This window comes from Manis pentadactyla, chromosome 4 (assembly GCF_030020395.1).
Source record: "Manis pentadactyla isolate mManPen7 chromosome 4, mManPen7.hap1, whole genome shotgun sequence".
NCBI lineage: Eukaryota > Metazoa > Chordata > Mammalia > Pholidota > Manidae > Manis > Manis pentadactyla.
The window spans coordinates 147,689,783-147,708,995 of NC_080022.1; the positions used below are offsets into that span (position 1 = coordinate 147,689,783).

Sequence of the window (19,213 nt, forward strand, 5' to 3'; positions counted from 1 at the left end):
TAACAGGTGCTCAATTAAATGTGTATGGAATGAAGAAATGAAAGACCTTGGTAGCATTGGTATTCTACGGTATGCTACATTTTGACATAGTCATACATTTGAGTGTGATTTAGTATTCTAAATAAATACATGTGAAATTTAGGTAAAATACTTATGGAACTTCGGAAGTACCTCCTCAGAACTGGATTCAGCAGGACTCAGTTTGAAATCCATAGCTTTAAAGAAATTTTACTATATGTATTCTATAAAGATAGTGAACATAGCCCAGGAGGTCTTCAAGATACACCTTTTTTCTTGTCATATCTCCCTTAATAAGCCAGCCCTGAAAATAGATAGTTTGGTTTCTATGTTAAGCCTGAAAATACGCATTCAGCTGTTTTTGGTTTTATATAGAAATATGGAAGTTTGTTCCCTCTCACCCAAGTAAGATCAGTTTATATATTGTCACAAATATACTCTACCTTTATCAGTGAAAATTTTTCAAAGTTCAGAGTTCTGTCAAGGTTTTGGCTTTTGTTGTTTTACTTTTCCACTTGTAAATATATTTGTCTTTTTGACAATATTTTGATAATTTTTTTCTACTTAGATTTGTGATTTTGGATTGGCCAGAGTAGAGGAATTAGATGAATCCCGTCATATGACTCAGGAAGTTGTTACTCAGTATTATCGGGCTCCGGAAATCCTGATGGGCAGCCGTCATTACAGCAATGCTATTGACATCTGGTCTGTCGGATGTATCTTTGCAGAACTACTAGGACGAAGAATACTGTTTCAGGCACAGAGTCCCATTCAGCAGGTATGATTTCACTTTAGGCTTTAATAGCTTTATTCTATTACAGATTTAAAGGAAAAATTATTCTGTACACGTCTTGGGCTTATTCACTGTCTAAATTGCTTTTAGGAAATTCAGGATCACTTAAAATTCATGAGGTTATGAAATTGAAAATTACAATGAGATCCATTTAGTGACTTGCCAGACTATTAGAGGGAGTGGTGATTTTATTGCATGCACTGTCTGCATAACAGCAGACCCTATTATAACAATTTGCACAGGTATAATTTTCTGTTGTGAGAGGGTCTCTGTTCTTTCTGACTGAATTGGTCTAACTTGAAAATGTATTTGGTGATTTAATATACTTATACTCTGTGCTTAAAATATAAATTTATAAATTTATATATATAGTTTGATTTCTTTAAATCATCATTTAGAAACATTTCTAATCTTTATTATTAGGCTAAAATATTTAAATGTGGCAGAGAACATCAGAAGCTAGTTAAAATGTAGCTTTTGGAAACCATTCATGATACTTTAATTGTCTGCCTTTATAGCTAATTCATTACTCACATATTTTCTTGTGATAAGTCCTAAGCAGTTTTTAATTCATAAATTTTAACAATATTGTTTACATGAGACTAATACAACAATGATGAGCTCAGGCTGTAAAATCAAATTGATGGGTTCAAACCCTATCTCTGCCTCTTGTTACCCATTAAACCTTGGGCAAATTAAACTGTTCTGAGGATTGTTGTACAGATTGAAGTAGTAAAGGTGAAAATAAGGCCTGGTACATAGAAAGCAGACAGTAGGTGTTAGCAATTATAATAGTGGTGATGTGCCAGGATTAATCATACAGTAGTAAATAAGACAAAGCTAGTTGCTGCCTTTGTAAAACTTTACATGAGACAAAAAAGTAAATAAGTATACAAATAAATATAACCCCAAGTAATGGTAAATTCTTTGAAGGAAAATTAAACTAGGTCAGAGAGAGAGAGGGATGATGGAGCAGAGCAATGCTCTGCAGGGTTCTCTGAGGGGATGACACCTGACGCGCAATCCAAGTGAAATGAGGAAGTAGGATAATGGGAAAGAGTGTTTTAGGAAAAGGGACAAAGTAATAAAGCTCTGAGGCAGGAACGCTGTGCCCTGTTGGAGGGATGGCATGGTCATCAAAGAAGAGCATGTGGGAGACGAGGGCAGAGAGAAAGAACCTGACCTGGTGATCCAATGAGGACTTTTGAATTTCATTCTATCCAAAGTGTGATGGAAAGCTGTAGGAAGGTTTTGAGCAAGAGAGTGTTAAGATTTCATTGATCACATTTTGAAAGATAACCCTGACTACCTGACTAGTGTGTATCTTTGTAAATAATTCATACACTTGGCCAAATATGGCATCATTTTCTTTTATACTCTTTGTAAGAAGAACTGTTAACTGATACATTAAAAACTATATATGCTATGATCACATTTAAATTTATTTCTGAGCTAGACATTCACAGTGTTTTTTGATTTACAACTTAAAACTGATCCAGATGATAAAAAATTATCATATGTAACTAATATTGGGTACTATTGACAATATCCACTTTACTGTTCAATTTCCTTAGGAAGTAGAGTTTAACAGACTTACCTGTAAGCCTATCATGTCTGGACATAAGCTGCCATAACTGCCATACAGAAAAGCTTAAGTAAAAATTAAGGGATTATTGGTTGATGCTGAAAAGAATATTAAAGGAAAAATGTGAAGCAACTGGAATAGGATTATTAGGTCTTGAGATTGCCAGTAGCCAGTGAAGGCTATCTATCACATCTATTTATCGTAAGCATATTTTAGGGTGAGAAATCAAGATTTAAAATGGGAAAAGAGTCTAACTTTATTTTCTATAGCATTGTCTCTGTATCTTAGAGAAGTAAATATCACAGATCCTGTAATACCAGCAAACTTCATAAAAATGTTTGCCAACCATGGATCTGACCCATTTTAGACAACTCTCTGAATGTTTCCATTTGATTTCAAGAGCCAGTCTTTTCCTTCTGCCTTTAGTGTAGTTGTTAGAGGCCCAGAAATATCACCAACACACTTTTCCCAAAAAGCTTTGTATAGAAATCTTTACTTCTGTGGAAAAGAAGCTACTTGACTCTCACCATTATCCTGGAGGGCAGCGATACTACCGATGGCTAACCCATGGCTTAGTTAAATGCAGAAAGTTTTACTTTCTATTTGGCAACCCCCAAACCAGGAAAAGAACTATTCTCTAGGTAAGAATTTTCCATCCTGGAGGAATCCAGATGAAATGTTACTGCTAATATTAGAACAATTGTAGCACTACAGGAAATTGTTAAGGTGGTTTGCTACCTACAAAGACTTGTTTATGAGAAGACCATTTTTATTGGGCTCTTATTGTTCCCAGCTAACTAAATGTAGCTTTACGTCAGTGTCGTGGTTTTCTGAGTACTACAGTTTTCTGCCAGTGTTAAGAGATTTCTAGCATAACTAGAATGTAAAGGTTGTGTAGTGGTCCAAACATTGATAGCTTAGCTTTCATTTCTGGTTTGAATGTTCTGAATGTTTACTAAATCACAGCTGCCTGATTTGTGGATTAGCTCCTTAATGAGCCTGAATCCATTTGAGCATGAGAATCTGTTAACTGTTGGAAAAGAACAGTTGTTAGCCATCAGAGAAAGAGCAGTTCACCTCTTCTCTAAGAACCTTAGATACTCTGTTATTAAGACATAGGGCAGGTAGATGCAGTCTCCTAAATTACTCTAGCCTTAGAATGCCACACCTGCCAAAAGATCTTTTCTATATTTTTATCATATGGATTCTTACTAAACATTTCTCTGGTATTTTAATAGTCCAGAAAGTGGAGGTAGAGGGTCCTGTCAGTTAATCTGGAACTTGTCTTAAGGTTTTTTCCCCAGATTTGGTCCTTGTCTCTAAGGCTGTGATTTAAGAATAATTAAGTTGTTTCCTTGACGTTACTGTCCATCTGTATTTCACGTTTTCTTGTAGTTGGATTTGATCACGGATCTCTTGGGCACACCATCACTGGAAGCAATGAGGACGGCTTGCGAAGGCGCTAAGGCACACATACTCAGGGGTCCTCATAAACAGGTAAAAGAGAGGGTGGGGATCTGTATTTGGTAACCATCTGTTGGGGCAGGGTTGTCCTTCCAGCAGAACAATGAATTGAGAATTTTTAAGTAAATCATTGCTTGTAGGTTTTGGTTTTTTTCTTTTTAATATCATGGCCATAAGTAAGAAAATAGTAGATATTTGTCAAATAAAATAAAATATGGTAATTCCCAATGCCAGTATGTGTTAGCCTAGACAAAGTAAATAATTGTTTTATCACCTTTGCAAATAAATGACCCCTGGCTGCTTGGGTCCTGGTTTTTGATGAGTCTGGGGAAAGTTATTGGGGGCGGAGCTTTGACCTTAGTGCCATAACCTAGTACATGTATATCACGATGTCCTTTCCAAATACTGAGCCAAAATATCTGGTATCTCTTATTCCAGCCAAGAATATGAAGCTGTTTCTATTGCAGTCTTGCCACTAACAGAGAATCAGATGTGAATAGGGTTAGAAAAGAAGTATGAAGAGAGATTGCCAGATTTGCACTGATCAATATTACTTGGAACCAGCCAACTCACTGCTGAGAGAGACAAGATGGTTTTTATCTCCACCCTGTTGTTGATTTAGCAGCATTTTTTAGAACCACTTTCCCCATCTCCTTTGGACAAAACAGCTTAATGATGTGAAGAGTGAGTAAGGGGAATACTTTTCCTAGGAACAACAAACTGAAACAGAAGAGAGAAGGCTTGAACAGGAAGATCCACAACTGATTTTCCTGGGCTTTGCCTTGGTGTCTTTTAAACTGGACCTTTAGAGGATCTGATTGATCTTTGATTGACCAAATGATAGACCCAAGTTTGACACTTCTCTCAAATTACCAGCCGGACATTTGGTCAAGGCCTTGCCTTCGCCTTGCAGTTCCCACTCTGATTCTAGCGTAGCTCCAGAGCTTCTGTTTTCACAGGCATACAAGGCAATGTGTTACATGTTTTATCTTCTAAAAACTCGTAGAGACATGATGCTGGTACTTTAAATAGCCCCCTGTCGGTTACATCCTTCTGTTGCATTTAATTTAGAACTATGAAATAATTTGAGTCCCTAACTGCCTTATAAGAGCACAGTATGTGTTAACCTAGAGAAAGGTTCTATATTAATAGAAGGAAATAAAAAGATCTGTTATGATCTATCTGTTGGCCAGTATCAGGAATAGTAAAATTTATTGATACCTCATGGTAAATGTGTCCTTGGAAATAGCAAAATGCTTTTCTTCTTTTTCTAAAGAGGTCAGTAAATCTTGCCTGGCTAAAGGTAGCTGGTAATGAAAAAGTGAAATTGGATACCCTGGTGCCACCCTTTCATCTCTAGAGGAATTTTAACTCTTGCTGATAGTCATCAGCTTTGTGTCAGAGTTGCTAAAAACACCAGCCAAGAGAGCAAGGTTTCTTAAGGAGTTTCCTGCCTGCTGTCTAGAACAACTCAGAAATGTAACTCAACTGCACCAGAAGTCACTGCACACTCCTTTGAGCATTCTTAGCAAGCAAGTCCTTTTTCTACTAGAAATTAAAAAAAATCTCTTAGTTGTAAAAGGCTGGAGTTTTCAATTAAATAAAAACTAGCAAATGTATTATTGTCTAAAACCAGGCAGGGAAGAAAGGAAAATTTTAAGTTCCATACTGACAGTTAAGTAGGTTAAGACATTTAGCAGAATCCTTTCCCATACATTTTCACTTGAATTGGCCTCTTAACAATACTGCCTCTTAGAGTTTAACATTTCGCTTACCACTAAGTTTAGTGATGCCATAAAGTGAGCACTGAGGTAAAAGTCAGGTAGCCCTAGATGGTCTTGGTTGTTGAAATGTTTTAATTTTGAAGAGATTGACTGGGCGAAAGAATTAGGAGACCATTTCTGCTCAAAGGTTAGATAAGCTTTGTTCAGACTTTAACGTCTTATCTTTAGATAAGCTTTAACCAGTGCTGGAAATTGGCTTCTTGGACAGGTGTTCGTGGTCTTTGAGTACTAACCCAGGTAGATTTGTATAGAATAAGTTATGCCTACCGTATTTAATTGAATGAACTTAGAATATTACATGGTTCCATTTTTCCCCCAGTTTGGAAATTCCGTTTTTTATCTACGTTTGCTAACTGATCTTTACACCACCGCTGCTCACAAGAGAAGTTAACAGACCCTTGAAGCACTTTCCTTAACCTTAGTCAAATCCTACCTTTTCCCTTCCCACTGGGTACTTCTTCCCTATTCCCATGATGCATGTCCTATATGCCCCTTACTAGCCTGCTAGCAGCTGCTTGAAGGTATCATCATTCATGTAGCTATTTAGTGCTAAGCCTGAAAGACATATGCACACCCACACTCAAGTATATTGGTGTGTAGCCCTTGGATTTTTTTTTTAACTTTAAAAGATTAATTTGTTCCCAAATCCGATATACACAATAAAGATTCTGAAAAGGGCATAGTGCTCAGCTCAATGCTCTGTGCCAGAGTTTTACTCAATTTTTTTCCTTTGGACTATAGTGATTGAGAATGTAGGCTGTGGTATCTCTCAGGCTCACCACATGTTGAGTGGTGTCCCAGGAGTTGTACACTACAATTTTCAGACAAACAATATGAATCATAGCTCTACCAGTGACATACTTTGTAACCTTAGGCAAATTATTTAATTTCCAAGTGCCTCAGTTCATTATCTGTAAAATGGTACCTACTCCATTAAGTTTTTATAATGATAAAGAGATAGTACATGCAAGGAGAGCATAGAATAGTGCCTAGGATTCTAAACACTCAGTAACAAAGTTATCACTCTAAAATAGTAGGTACAGTTTGTGATTTTTTTTAAAATAATACATTATGATCAAGTGAAGTTTGTCTCAGGAATGCAAAGACAGTTCACCTACAGAAAATTTATCAATGTATTTTGACATTTTAAATAAGAAAAACCGTGATTGTCTCAATTGATGCAGAAAAGGAATTAGATAAGATTCAATCCTTTTTATGCATTACCATGATAAAAGTTACTTACAAAAACCTATAGAAAAATTTTGGATGAATTCCTTTTAAGCTTATGAACAAGGCAGAAGGATCTGTGTAACATATTACTGATTACATGAAATAAAAAAACCTGCACAGAAAAGAGCCTCTAACTTTTAGAAAAGACTCCAAGTAATTCTGAGCAAAGCTGCTGAGGCTAATGGGTGCAGCTAGTAAGTACAGCTGTCTCACTGTACTTACCCTAAATTACTTAATATAGGAGTTAGATTAATTTTTTAAACTCATGAGGAATACTTTAAAAATTTCAATACAAGTTTTTGAATTTGGACTATAAAAAGAAAAACTAAACTTCTTTCAAGTAGTTCCCATTTAAGTAGCTACTCAAAGTTAGATGGAAATGACCATTCTTTACTACTAATAATCATTTCTAATAATAATTAAGAGGTTTGCTAGGCATTAATCAGTGTCCTAAACACTCCTTACACATTAGCTCATTAAATCCTCACAACACTATAATGTACCACTTACCGTTCCTTTTACAGATGGGAGATAGAGAATTATGGGGGTTAAATAATATGCTTAAGGTCATAAGCCAGATCTCAAAAATAATTCTAAAACCTGTTGTCTTAGCCAGTATATACTGCCTGGCACATACATCTTCACAGCGGCTTTTTAAAATTTCATTTGTATATATGCAAAAGCAATATGTGAGTACACATACAACAAAAATTTTAGAGAGTTCATCATCCTTAGCTACTACCCCCCCATGCCTTCCCAGTCTCCTATGGATTAACTTGAGAATATCTTTTCAGATGTATTTTTCTATACATTTATTTATGTATGTTTGTACAAAGAGCAATAAGTACTATTTGTGGGACCTTTTTAAAAATATAAATATACATATGTAGAAGGAGAACCTAGTTAGCTATCTTCTTAAAGTCACAGGTTACTGCCTCAAATTAACTTACTTGTGTTGGTTGATTGATATACATTGGTATATCAATCAGGACTCTTTCAAGTAAAGCTCAGTTCAAACTGGTTTAAGCAAAAAAGGGGACTTACTGGGTCATGTAACTGAAAAGTCCCGATCTGTAACTGACATCAAGCCCTGCTGGATTCAGACAGTCAAGAAATGTTCCAAGCCGGGAACTCTGACTTCTGATCTCTTTTCCTGTGTGTTGATTTCATTTTCAAACTTTCCCCTGCGTGTCTGCAAAAATGGAACCAGCAGTCCCGGCCTATGTTGGAGTAGCATATCAGTCATTCATGAAGGAGCTTTCTTCAATAGAACCAAAAACAGTATTTGGAGGGTCTCTGATTCAGTTAGGAATATGTTTGGTTGTAGTAGAAAATCTTGCTTGCAGTAGTTTAAAGAAATAGTAGTTGAGTTTTCCTCCACATCAAGAGTTCCAGAGGTGGGCAGTCTGGAGCTAGTAAAGCATCTCAGTTATGTCATCAAGGATCTAGTGTTTTCTCCTCTTCCCTCTTTAGAGTGTTGACTTTAAACTCTCTTGCTTATCACCTCATGGTCACAAAATGCTGTAGCTTGTCTAACATTCCTGCTTACATTCAAAGCAAAAAGAATGGAGGAAAGAGGGAGCACTTGAAGTACCTTCCTTTTTATCAGGAAAGCAAAAGTTTTCCTGCTTCTAGCAAACTTGTGCTTATGTGTCATTGTCCAGAACTGTGTAATATGTGGCCTCCCAGAACCAAGACAGGCTAAAAAAGTAATAATATTTTTATCCCGTAAAATAAAGGTAGATAAGGGAGAAGAGGATTGGGGTACGTGTTGGGTTAACCATTCCATTGACTATCCCTTACCTGTTTTAAACCGTGTGCCCATCTGGAGCCAGTCATGATGCTCAGGGAACTGTATCACCTGATTGGCCAGGACTGGGTTAGGTGCTTTTCTTAGAGTTGGGAGATGAAAATCAAGCCCAACCAAACCACTTGATCTGAGAGTGAGAAGGAAGTGGTTTCCTAAAGGTCGGAGAATGCTGGGCAGACAAAAACACTGTGCGATATTTTTTATTGTCTCATTTCTACAACTCAGAATCTTAGATGGAAGGAATCCTAGCCCAAGTATCTACTAAGGTGACCTACTGATAGCATTGAAAAGCCCATTTATCAGCCTTTAGTCTTTTTGTTCATCGCTTAAAGGGTTCTTCTCTTACAAGGTTCATCTCATTTTTCCTCAGATTATCCCCAACTAATTGTGTCAGAAATAGATATATTTTCACTGAAGTGAAAAGAGTCCTGTCTCCTGACAGGGACCGTTTCTTATATTTAATAGAAGCAGAGTAGAGAGTTCATTCAGTTCCAACTTCTTTTTTTTTAGGTGGGGGTTTCTTTTATATAACCTCAGAACGCTTGCGTTAGTGCACTGTGTATCATGCACACTCAGTTAACATTGGTGACTGACGATCCCAGCTTCTTTGCTGTCCTGTGAAAACTGATAGGACTCGCACAGCCTGGCTGTGGCCGATTGTGGTGACCAGCGGCTCCGCAGTTGACTTATGATGACTGTGGCATATAATATCTCACCCAAGTTCAAAAGCTTATCCTTGCTTTGTTACACTGACAATTGATCATATTCCTAAACAGAGCACTCTGTAACCCGCCTGTCCTTGTGATTCAGTGCTGGCACCCACTCGCTCCTACATTGCTGACTTACAAACTTGCAGAACACACAGAAAATGGACTGCATATTTTAAAGGGGGAAGTAATATGTATGAATGTTGAGGGAATTGGCAACAACTTTTTTCCAAGCGAGATACTGAGGGCATATTTATAAGCATTCTGTTTTTTCTTTTATTCAAATTGATTCTTTTGCACTTGATGAGAAATACAAGCTTCTTTTCTAGTTCTGAAACCCTGTTTTAACCATAATGGCTGGTGAATCAGAGGAGAAGAAAATGGAATTAGAATTGCAGCATCTCTGGTATTCCATGTTTTCCTGTGGAGCCAATGCTAGGAACTAAATTACTAATGGTTTTCTTTCTGGAGAGATGCTGGCATGGCTGAACAGACTCTTGTCCTCTGTGTCTCTTTAACATGTGTATAAACACAGAAAAGGAGAAAGCATATCATATGACCATTCTAGGCTGAAATGAAACAGCCTTATTTTTAGTGTAATTTTAGTGTAATTTACATAGAGAGGAATTTAGGAGAGGATTTTTAACATTCCAGGTAGCCTTAACATCCACTTACTTGATTCTCACAAGCTCCCCACCCTATATCCAGTCATCCTAAAGTCTTATCAATTTTCCTTCTAATTTGTTCTCTACCCTTCATTCCAGTGGCCTCTGGAACTAGTTCATATGGTTTCCTTCCACCAGAGAGGTGTTACTCATCTTTGTTGCCCCAACCCCTGGTGTCCGGCCTGGCAGTCAGTGGGTGTTAGATGATTAGCAGGAGCGTTGGCAGCGGGCAGATCCGTACTGTGCCGTCAAGTAGCTGAGAAAGCCAAGGTTCAAATGACTTAACCAAGTCTAATGATGGCAAAGTTAGATTTGAACCCACATCTCCTAGTACTCATTCAAGCACGCCCTTCCCTAAGCAATAATATACCTCCATCACAAAAACAGGATGAGGAATAGATGCACTTTGAGAGTGGAAGAGAAAGAACTGCTTGTTGTGAGACATTTTGGCTGGTAAGAATTGGCTGGAATTTGGCTCCCAACCTGCACAAGCCAGTGAAAAAGAGGGAGGCTATTCACAGACCAAGAACCAGAATCTTTCAAGAATATCAAATTACTTAGTTTTGCACAATAAAAAAAATTATCAGGGAAAATATTTAAATTACTTTGCAAGTTAAAACCTCTTCCCCTCCCTTAACTAATAGAAATAATTTCAGAGCTGCCATAGACCTACATACTTTTAACAAGAAGTACTTGCAAACATGTAAATGCAACAATGAGTAGTGAGTGGTCTACAAATCTTTGCCAACTATAAATGGGCTCTGTGCATACACCTTTTACCTATAATAATCCTATTATCTCATTATAGAACTAAAATAAACTTGAGAGATCATTTAATCCAACCTCCTCATTTTATATTTAAGGATACTGAGAGTCAACCTCCTCATTTTATGTTTAAGGATACTGAGATTCAGAAGTGTTGATTTGTCTAGTTAATTAATGAACTATTCCTCACCTTACCTCTATCACTCCTTGATCCCGAGGAAAATTTCTATAAGGTAAAGAATTGCCTCTTGATGCTTCTGAGATGTCTTCTGGTTCTTGCTGTATCTTCTTACATCGCTTTGTTGAAAGGACGCAGACACGTCAAATACCTGATGTTAGTAGTCGCAATAGCAGGATTCTGAGGCTGTGATGGAGATACAAGAAGACCTTTTAGTGTTACTTGTGTGAGAGGCAGAGCAGTGATGCCATTCGCCTGCTCTGTCCCAACTCTCCAAACGTGAAATAGCAGCTTTATAAACTCTGTGGCCCCTCATGTCATCGTAGCCATCTTCCTGCCTCAGAGCAAAGGGTTAGATATGGGCAAGTGGATATGCCTGCCACTTACCAGAAACATTACTGAGTGAGAAATTAGGGCTAAAGGCAATATAGGTAGAACCAGCAAAAGTAGTGGCATGCTTACTTAGAAGATTATATAAAATCCTAAGTGTCCTATGTACCTCCTTTAGGACCAGTGTCTTAGCGACTTTATTGTAATGCCACCATCAGATGTAGTTTACATGGCACAGTTTACATGCATAACTTTGCATGTGGCCCAGGTTTAAATGTTTGTCTCTCCCACCCCTAGACATGTTTGGTCTTCCTTTCTTGCCAAAGCATTTATGGTATGGCTGACAGGAGCTCCATATTTACAGGACTAGCTTTCACTTTTTATAGATTATTTTGTGCTCTGACCTGCAGTGGGTAATCATGCAATATAAAATTTGCTCTTGGAAGTCAGTGACAGCTGTTGCTTTTGAAGATAGGTTGATGAAGTGAATATTCATTCCTTTTGAGTTTAGATTGTGTGCACACATCTTTTGAGCTGGGTACTCACCTTGTCATAAATTGGCTGGATTCCATATCTACTTACACAGAGACTCACTTAACCTTATTTGAATTCTTTATTTTTTCACAGCCTTCTCTTCCTGTACTTTATACCCTGTCTAGCCAGGCTACACATGAAGCTGTTCATCTCCTTTGCAGGATGTTGGTCTTTGATCCAGTAAGTAGTGTTTGCTTTTTGTTTGTTTTTTTAATGAATTAAAAATACATGTGTTCTAAGAAAAACATCCTGGCTTTGAATAGGTGGGCAATGTAGATAGTGGCTTTTCAAAGATAAACTCCAGTCCCCAGTTTCATGTGTACCATGCTCATCACACAGAACTTTGGTTATTAACAAAGCAGTCTAGATGAACAGAGAGAAGGAACTGTACCATCCTTATTTATCTTGGTATTTATAAAAGGAGTTTGACACCACGTTAAACCAGGAGAAAAATGTTTTAACATTACTTGAAAAAATTGCCCATTATCCTGCATAAGGAGTACAATAAGGACTCCTTTATTTGGGTTGTTGAAAGGTAGTTTTTCCAAATGCCATTTCTAGACTTGACTCTTCTGGGACAAAGTTCATCTCTTCATTTATTCATTCACCCAAAGAAAATGTGTTACTCATGTCTGTGCCAATAACTACTTTCAAAGATGACTCAAAAATGGAAACGTTTAGAAAAGAAAATTTTACCTGCCAAGAGTACAAGTGAGTCACAGAATATAAAACACAACAGGTATGTAAAGAGGGGAAACCCCACAAAATTGCCAGTTACTAGGTTTACATCAATCTGTTCATGAAGAAAAAATAGCAACTTTCTCACATGATTATCAGGTCCAGGAGGGTCAGAACTATACTCAGCCAGCCACGTAACATAGATTAGGGATAAAATGTTTAGTTAGGGAGTCCAGGTTTGTCAGACATAGTAAGGTTTTATTGTTTGAGGGACCCAAACACATCAGAGTGACCAAGGTATTTTTGTTACATCTCAGGGTACAAAGGGGATTTTTGTTTGTTTGGTGTTTATTTTATATTCCTTTAGTTTGTTTCCTTTGACATGTGAGGTGATTAATGATAAGGGGAGCAAGATAAAGTGGCAGTTCTTATTTCCACAACCCCTCCATGTGGCCAAGTTCCTGCCCTTAGGGACAGTTTCAACCACATGACTTGCTAAATGAGCTAGGGATTTAGTGTCATTAGTCTGATATTTTATGTGACAAGTCTGCATAGCTGAACTATGTATATAACAGGACATGTGGATTAATACATAAAGACCTTTTATATGGTAAGCATAACTAGAGCCACATGAACTTCAGCTTCAGAGGTAATTTCTGTCTGCCCATAGAGAACTTTTTAAAGGCCCTGAGGTTAAAATTTACTTCTTTTTGTCAGAAATATGTTAGTTTCTTTAATCTACATTAGGAACCAAGAGTCATGTAATTCACGTGTACCGGGTTTTATCTGCGGTCTTAAAGCTGCCAGATATGCTCTTCTTCTGAGATCCCATGTTTATTAGTGATCCTAATCTGCCAAGAGCTCCTAGTCTTTACAGTCCTAAGCCTGGAATTTTCTAAGCCATTGAGCAGATCCCAAAAACATTTTCCTGGAAGGCCTTCTAAGTCTCAGTTCTACACATGAATTATAGTCCTTATTCCTTAATAGTGGGATTGTCACACCTAATTAAATGAAACTTTTGGTGTGGTCATAGTTGCAAATTAGATTTATCTCTAAGAAGGAGGTAAGATTTATCTGTTAAGAAGGAAGACAGATTCTTACTGAGCCTGTAAAAGTTATTACATAGTCCTTTTTTTAAAAAAAGAAAAGGAATTTAGTTAAGGCACAATACATAATATTCTGCTTTTTTTATCATTGTCTTATAAAGCAAGGCCAACCAACATACATTGTTATGTTTTTACAGAATTGGCCTGGTGCTTTATTAGTTTATGATAGATATTAAAAATTCTTTTCTTTCCAGTTCTGACAGTTCAGTTAGAAATAGGTACCATTTTTAAAGGGTGTCTCATTCTGTTTTTAACCTGTTAAATTGAGGGTTAGAGATACATTAAGAAGAAAGAAATTAGGTGGGGTTCTTTAATATTCATTAAAAATGTAGCATTAGGCACATTTCAGTATTGAGTCCATTTAGTCTGAGGTAATTTAGTCTTACTTTGTTGATCTTGAGCTAAGCAATCTCTTGCCATGTGTCTTCTGGACTGAAACATTCCTGGAAATCCTGACTCAGTTACCTGGTTCAGTCTAAGAGGTGGCTATCTGTGGTAACAGTATCAGCTATACCCGTAAATTTATATCCTGAAGACAACAGTCAAGGGTACCTGATAATAGTCCTTTACTGAGGTCTTTGTGATATTTCTTACGGAAGGCTCAATTCCAGATCTTTAGCTTGTAGCAGAAGCCTGTAGGCAAATAGAAGGAAAAAGCAGAAACCACCCAGAAGATGGTAAGATTAAAGGGTTCTGGTTCTCTTATAATAATATCAATAATATTGGAAGGATGGGGTATAAATAAACAATCAGTTTATGAAGATGTAATTAACTATTACCTCCAAATAGTGAAGACATTAAATAAATCTCGAGACTTAGTTTATCTAAAAGCAATATTCACAAGCAATATTTTTAAGATATACAATAATTGTTAGGAATTTAGACAAATTACTCATTTTTTTCCCTTGACAAACACATTTGTTTTCCTGAGTACACATCTTCCTGCTGTCACACATTCTTTTATATTCTTTAAAAAAATACATATGTATTTTAACCCAAAGGTATTTGTACATCTTTTTTAACTATTTACTGATAACTACTCTGTATTATATTAATAAAGAGCCTACATACATTAAAATTATGTTGTCCAGGTATCCAAAGACTATTTATTAACTCAAATTAATATTAGTAAAGTCTTAATGTTACCTAAGAGTCGGATTAAAATATCAGTTGACACATTAAATCTTTATGATTAGTAGCATTCTAAAAACTAATTTCCTTTTAGAAACACGTTATCTGTTATCATTGATCTAATTTAGTTGAACCCATAATTTTGAAATTCCATAATCTTAGACAAAGTGACATTAGTATATCTGGTCAGTAAAACCAGTAGGAAAAAATCATATTCAAAATGATGGCTCTTGTGAGAACACAAACCTCAAATTTGTGTAAACTAGAATATTGTGCAAACATTATTTGTATATGGCAGTAAAACTGGGAAGACAACAAAGATGTTTTTAAATTTTTATAACTATTAATTCAGACTGATGTGTCCAAAGAGACATCTTGCATAGTAATATCACATGACCTTTTTATCTTATACAATTATATACCAGATTTTGAAACTCTTGTTGTTTAAAGAGAAATAGTTGCATCTTACTTTGTAACCTAGTAGCCAAGAGTATTATTTTAACTCACAATTAAAGCTTTTTTTCAGTCTTTGAGTTACTATAGCAAAAAAAAATTTGTAAAGAGCCGACAAACCTAATGAAAATAACATTTTAAAAATCTGTTTCTTTTTTTTGTCTTTAATGTATTAGTATTGTTTCTAAAAGGCAGATGGACTAGGAGTTTGCTCCATATGATTTTAAGAAATCTCCCTTCATAGTTACACCAAGTGTATCAATTTGTTTACTTAGAAATATTTTATATTTGTAAAATCGGAAGTTTTATCAACTCATTAAAAACTAGAAGGGCCAACTTGGATAAAGCAACAAAATCTAGGATAGAAACATGTGGCCTTATCTACTACAAATGTTGATCAGTTAAAGAAACAAGATATGTGTCATATGTAATTAAGATATATAGGACATAATTAAGCACTATTAGCTCCTTCAAAAGAACATCATTATTGAAAAGCTCAGTGATCTTGTGATCTCTCTCAATTTAGCAGGACAGTTTTTTCTTTTCAATGTTCATACCCCTTACAAAATGACAGTCTCCTTTAGCTTTATTTCAAAAGTTCCTAAAGAGATACTGATTTGTTGAGAGAAATGAAAGTTGATCATTGCATACTAGAGATTTGATTTACTTTTTTGTTCAAAGGCTTCTCTTAGCAGAACCCCTTTAGAGTTTTGTGCACTCAGAACATACAAACATAACATGCTATCAGTAGTTGGGAAGACACCAAATCTTTCAACCCTACATTCTCAAATTGCAAAAGTATCAGAATGCACAAACAAAAAAAGACGAATAGGGAAACCAGATTCCAGCTGCTGGTGGCAGCTGACAAGGACCCCATTTCTGACATCTGCCACCTGACAGAAATGACTGTCAGATGATACACCTAAAACCCAGATTCAGTCACTGCTGCCACCAATGTGGACATGATTGGCCATGCTCAATCAAAAACAGAGTTGGCCAAGAACCATATTTAGTGTGTGGATGACAGAGCTCCCTCTCACACAAGAGACTGGCCGGGGCACTGAAGATGCAGAGGGGCCCGGCCCAGGCAGGTGCGCTGTCAGCGGCTTGCTCCTTTGGTTCTAACAGTAGACATTTGTCCCAGTGGAACTTCCAGAAATAGTAGACTCATTTAGGAAACAAAGAAAAAGTCCTTGGTGAGAGTACCAGTGAGTCAGACTTCAGAAGGGCTGGAGCACCAGCTATATAACAACACAGCAGGTAGGGAAAGGCCCAGAGCCAAGGCCGTCAAGTGTACATTTGTGTGTTCCTGGTGGGTAAGCAGCAGCTTGTTTGGTGATTATATCCTGACAGGTCATGGCATGCCTTTTAACATCAGCATAGCAAAAAATCAGAGATAAAAGTGTTTTTAGGGGATCCCAGTTTATGGGAAATATTTAACATTTTATTATTTGGGGGTCCAGAATAAGTCAGGATGACCCAGTTACTTTCTTGTTTATTTCAGTGTGAAATGGTTTTGATCTTTTAAATTGTCTTATGTGACATACTTGAGCATATTGGAAGCAGGACAAAGTGCCAGTTTTTGTTCTACTTTTTACTATTGAGTCTGTCCTTAAATCCTTTAAAATCCACTTTGTCTCTCAGTACTATTGATATGTCCACTGAGCTAAAAGGAGGGACAAATTTTTTTTAATGGAGAAATAAGTTTATTAAGTATTTTGATCTGAAAGACCAGAAAAACCACAAGCTGCCAATGTTCAGACTGAGCTGGGTGTCAGAACATGGCTGACTCCAGAGGCTCCCACAGATGGGCTTTTGCCCCAAGTTGATTCTAAGAGAATGAAAGTTTTAGGCAGCTTTGTAAAATTGCCACCATCATCAGATCTCTTCCAAATGTGGAGACGTATTTAGAAAATATAACTTATTTAAAATGTAAACTTACCCCTCCAAAGCATTAATATTTCAATGTCATGATATTTGTCATTTTTGACCCTGCATAGCAGAAAGTCACTTCTAAGGGCTTTATGGTGGCATTAACAGTGGTTTGTTGTCCTGAGTCATGTATTCCCTCTACTGCTGTATTACCCACCTCTAAATTCAATTCTCTCTCTTTACACAGGATGTACCATAAATTAAGTATCAGCTGTGTAAAGCAGTTACTCTGTCTTGTGAAAGATCCTGTACAGACAGTCATGTTTATTTGTAGTATTGATGTTCTGGTCTCTAAATTTGCTTTCAGTCCAAAAGAATATCCGCTAAGGATGCCTTAGCCCATCCCTACCTAGATGAAGGGCGACTACGATACCACACATGTATGTGTAAATGTTGCTTTTCCACCTCTACTGGAAGAGTTTATACCAGTGACTTTGAGCCCGTCACCAATCCTAAATTTGATGACACTTTTGAGAAGAACCTCAGTTCTGTTCGACAGGTTAAAGGTGAGTTGTTTTTTTTCTTTTTGGCTTTCAGCTGGGCAGGATGACAAGTGACATTTCCCATCACATGGCCACAGAAAGATCTGCATAGTGACGAAGCTCCTCTGTATGTTTATTTTACAAACTTGCATACAGCTGTTTATCCAGAGCATATATGCCAAGAACACTGTGTGTTATAAAAATGCTGATTTAATATTACATCTAGGGAAAGGTCAGGCAGAGGAATGAATATTTTGTTCTTGTTTTCAAAGCTGACTTATTTAGTGAGTGTGACTCAATACCGTTGACCTTTGAACAACACAGGTTGAACTGCACAGTTAAAATCCCTTACACACAGATTTTTTTCCAATAAATATATTGGAAAATCTTTTGGAGATTTGCAACAATTTGAAAAATGTTTTCTCTAGCTTTATTGTAAGAATACAGTATGTAATACATATAACATACAAATATGTATTAACAGACTGTTTATATTATCAGTAAGGCTTCTGGTCAGCAGTAGGCTATTAGTAGTTACACTTACAGAGAAGCAAGAATTATATGCTGATTTTAAACTCGGTGGGGGCAGCACTCCTAATCCCCACATTGTTCAAGGGTCAACTGTATATTGAATATGTGTTCACTCAATGTGATTTCACCAAGTGAAACATATTAGGTTTCTTTTTTATATAGCATGTAAAAGTTTTTAAAAAGATAAACATCCACTGAGGGTATCATTCCTTGGATGATGACAAGAGAAGGGCATTCCTGATAATCTACTGGTAAAATTTCCTGACATGGTCTCCTACTGGGGTGGGGGTGGGAGTTAATGACATCCAAAATTCTGAATGAGTTTAGTGTCTGCTCTTGGACATTTAAAAAGAGAGAATAGTCCCCAAAGTAAACAGCCCCAAACTATGTACCCAAACACCAACTAAGGTTTTTTAAGTGATTTGCAGAAGGACAATAGTTACCAGCAGTTTGGAAGAGTTCGCTCATAAGGCCAACCCTGTAGATCGTCTCAAATTTGTAGACCATTTTACACCTCCCACTGATGGGGTTTCCAGCATGTGTAATGCCACTTTGGGGGTTTTCACCTGTGTTTAGCAGCAGCTGTCATTTTGGTCTCAGGAACATTCTGCTGGATTCTGCCTGATAGATGTGTATATTTAACTCAACCAGGAGGAAATGCAATTCAGATGTTGGCTAGAGTTATCTGAGAATCCACTGCTTCCTGGCCTGCAAATTGGCGTGGGTTGTATGATGTTTGTTTTCTCCACAGAAATTATTCACCAGTTCATTTTGGAACAGCAGAAAGGAAACAGAGTGCCTCTCTGCATCAACCCTCAGTCTGCTGCTTTTAAGAGCTTTATTAGGTAACTATGTGTATGTCATTCTAACTTCCCTGTCAAATTAAAAGAATGCCATTGTGATTTTGTTATCCAGGATATTGCAGTTTTTATTTAGATTAAATAAGATAGTGAAAAGGCCCAACAGGAAGTTATGAGCTTTAGCTTTAGTCAAAAGCATATTAAAAACGTAAGCATTAGTTCTTACACTAATGCTAG

The 19,213-nt window shown here is 36.8% G+C and overlaps 1 protein-coding gene across 2 annotated transcripts in view; it reads left to right on the forward strand.

Moving 5' to 3' along the window:
• Positions 1 to 19,213, forward strand: part of NLK (nemo like kinase) — a 164,740-nt gene that overhangs the window by 141,895 nt on the left and 3,632 nt on the right. For both annotated transcript variants that reach the window (XR_005027567.2, XM_036899565.2), the window contains exons 6-10: positions 587 to 796; positions 3,792 to 3,893; positions 11,957 to 12,043; positions 17,471 to 17,669; positions 18,928 to 19,021. Coding sequence is in view for 1 of the 2 variants with exons in the window: in XM_036899565.2 (XP_036755460.1) it covers positions 587 to 796; positions 3,792 to 3,893; positions 11,957 to 12,043; positions 17,471 to 17,669; positions 18,928 to 19,021 (692 nt within the window). In the remaining variant the exon portion in view is untranslated. The remainder of the gene's footprint in view (positions 1 to 586; positions 797 to 3,791; positions 3,894 to 11,956; positions 12,044 to 17,470; positions 17,670 to 18,927; positions 19,022 to 19,213) is intronic.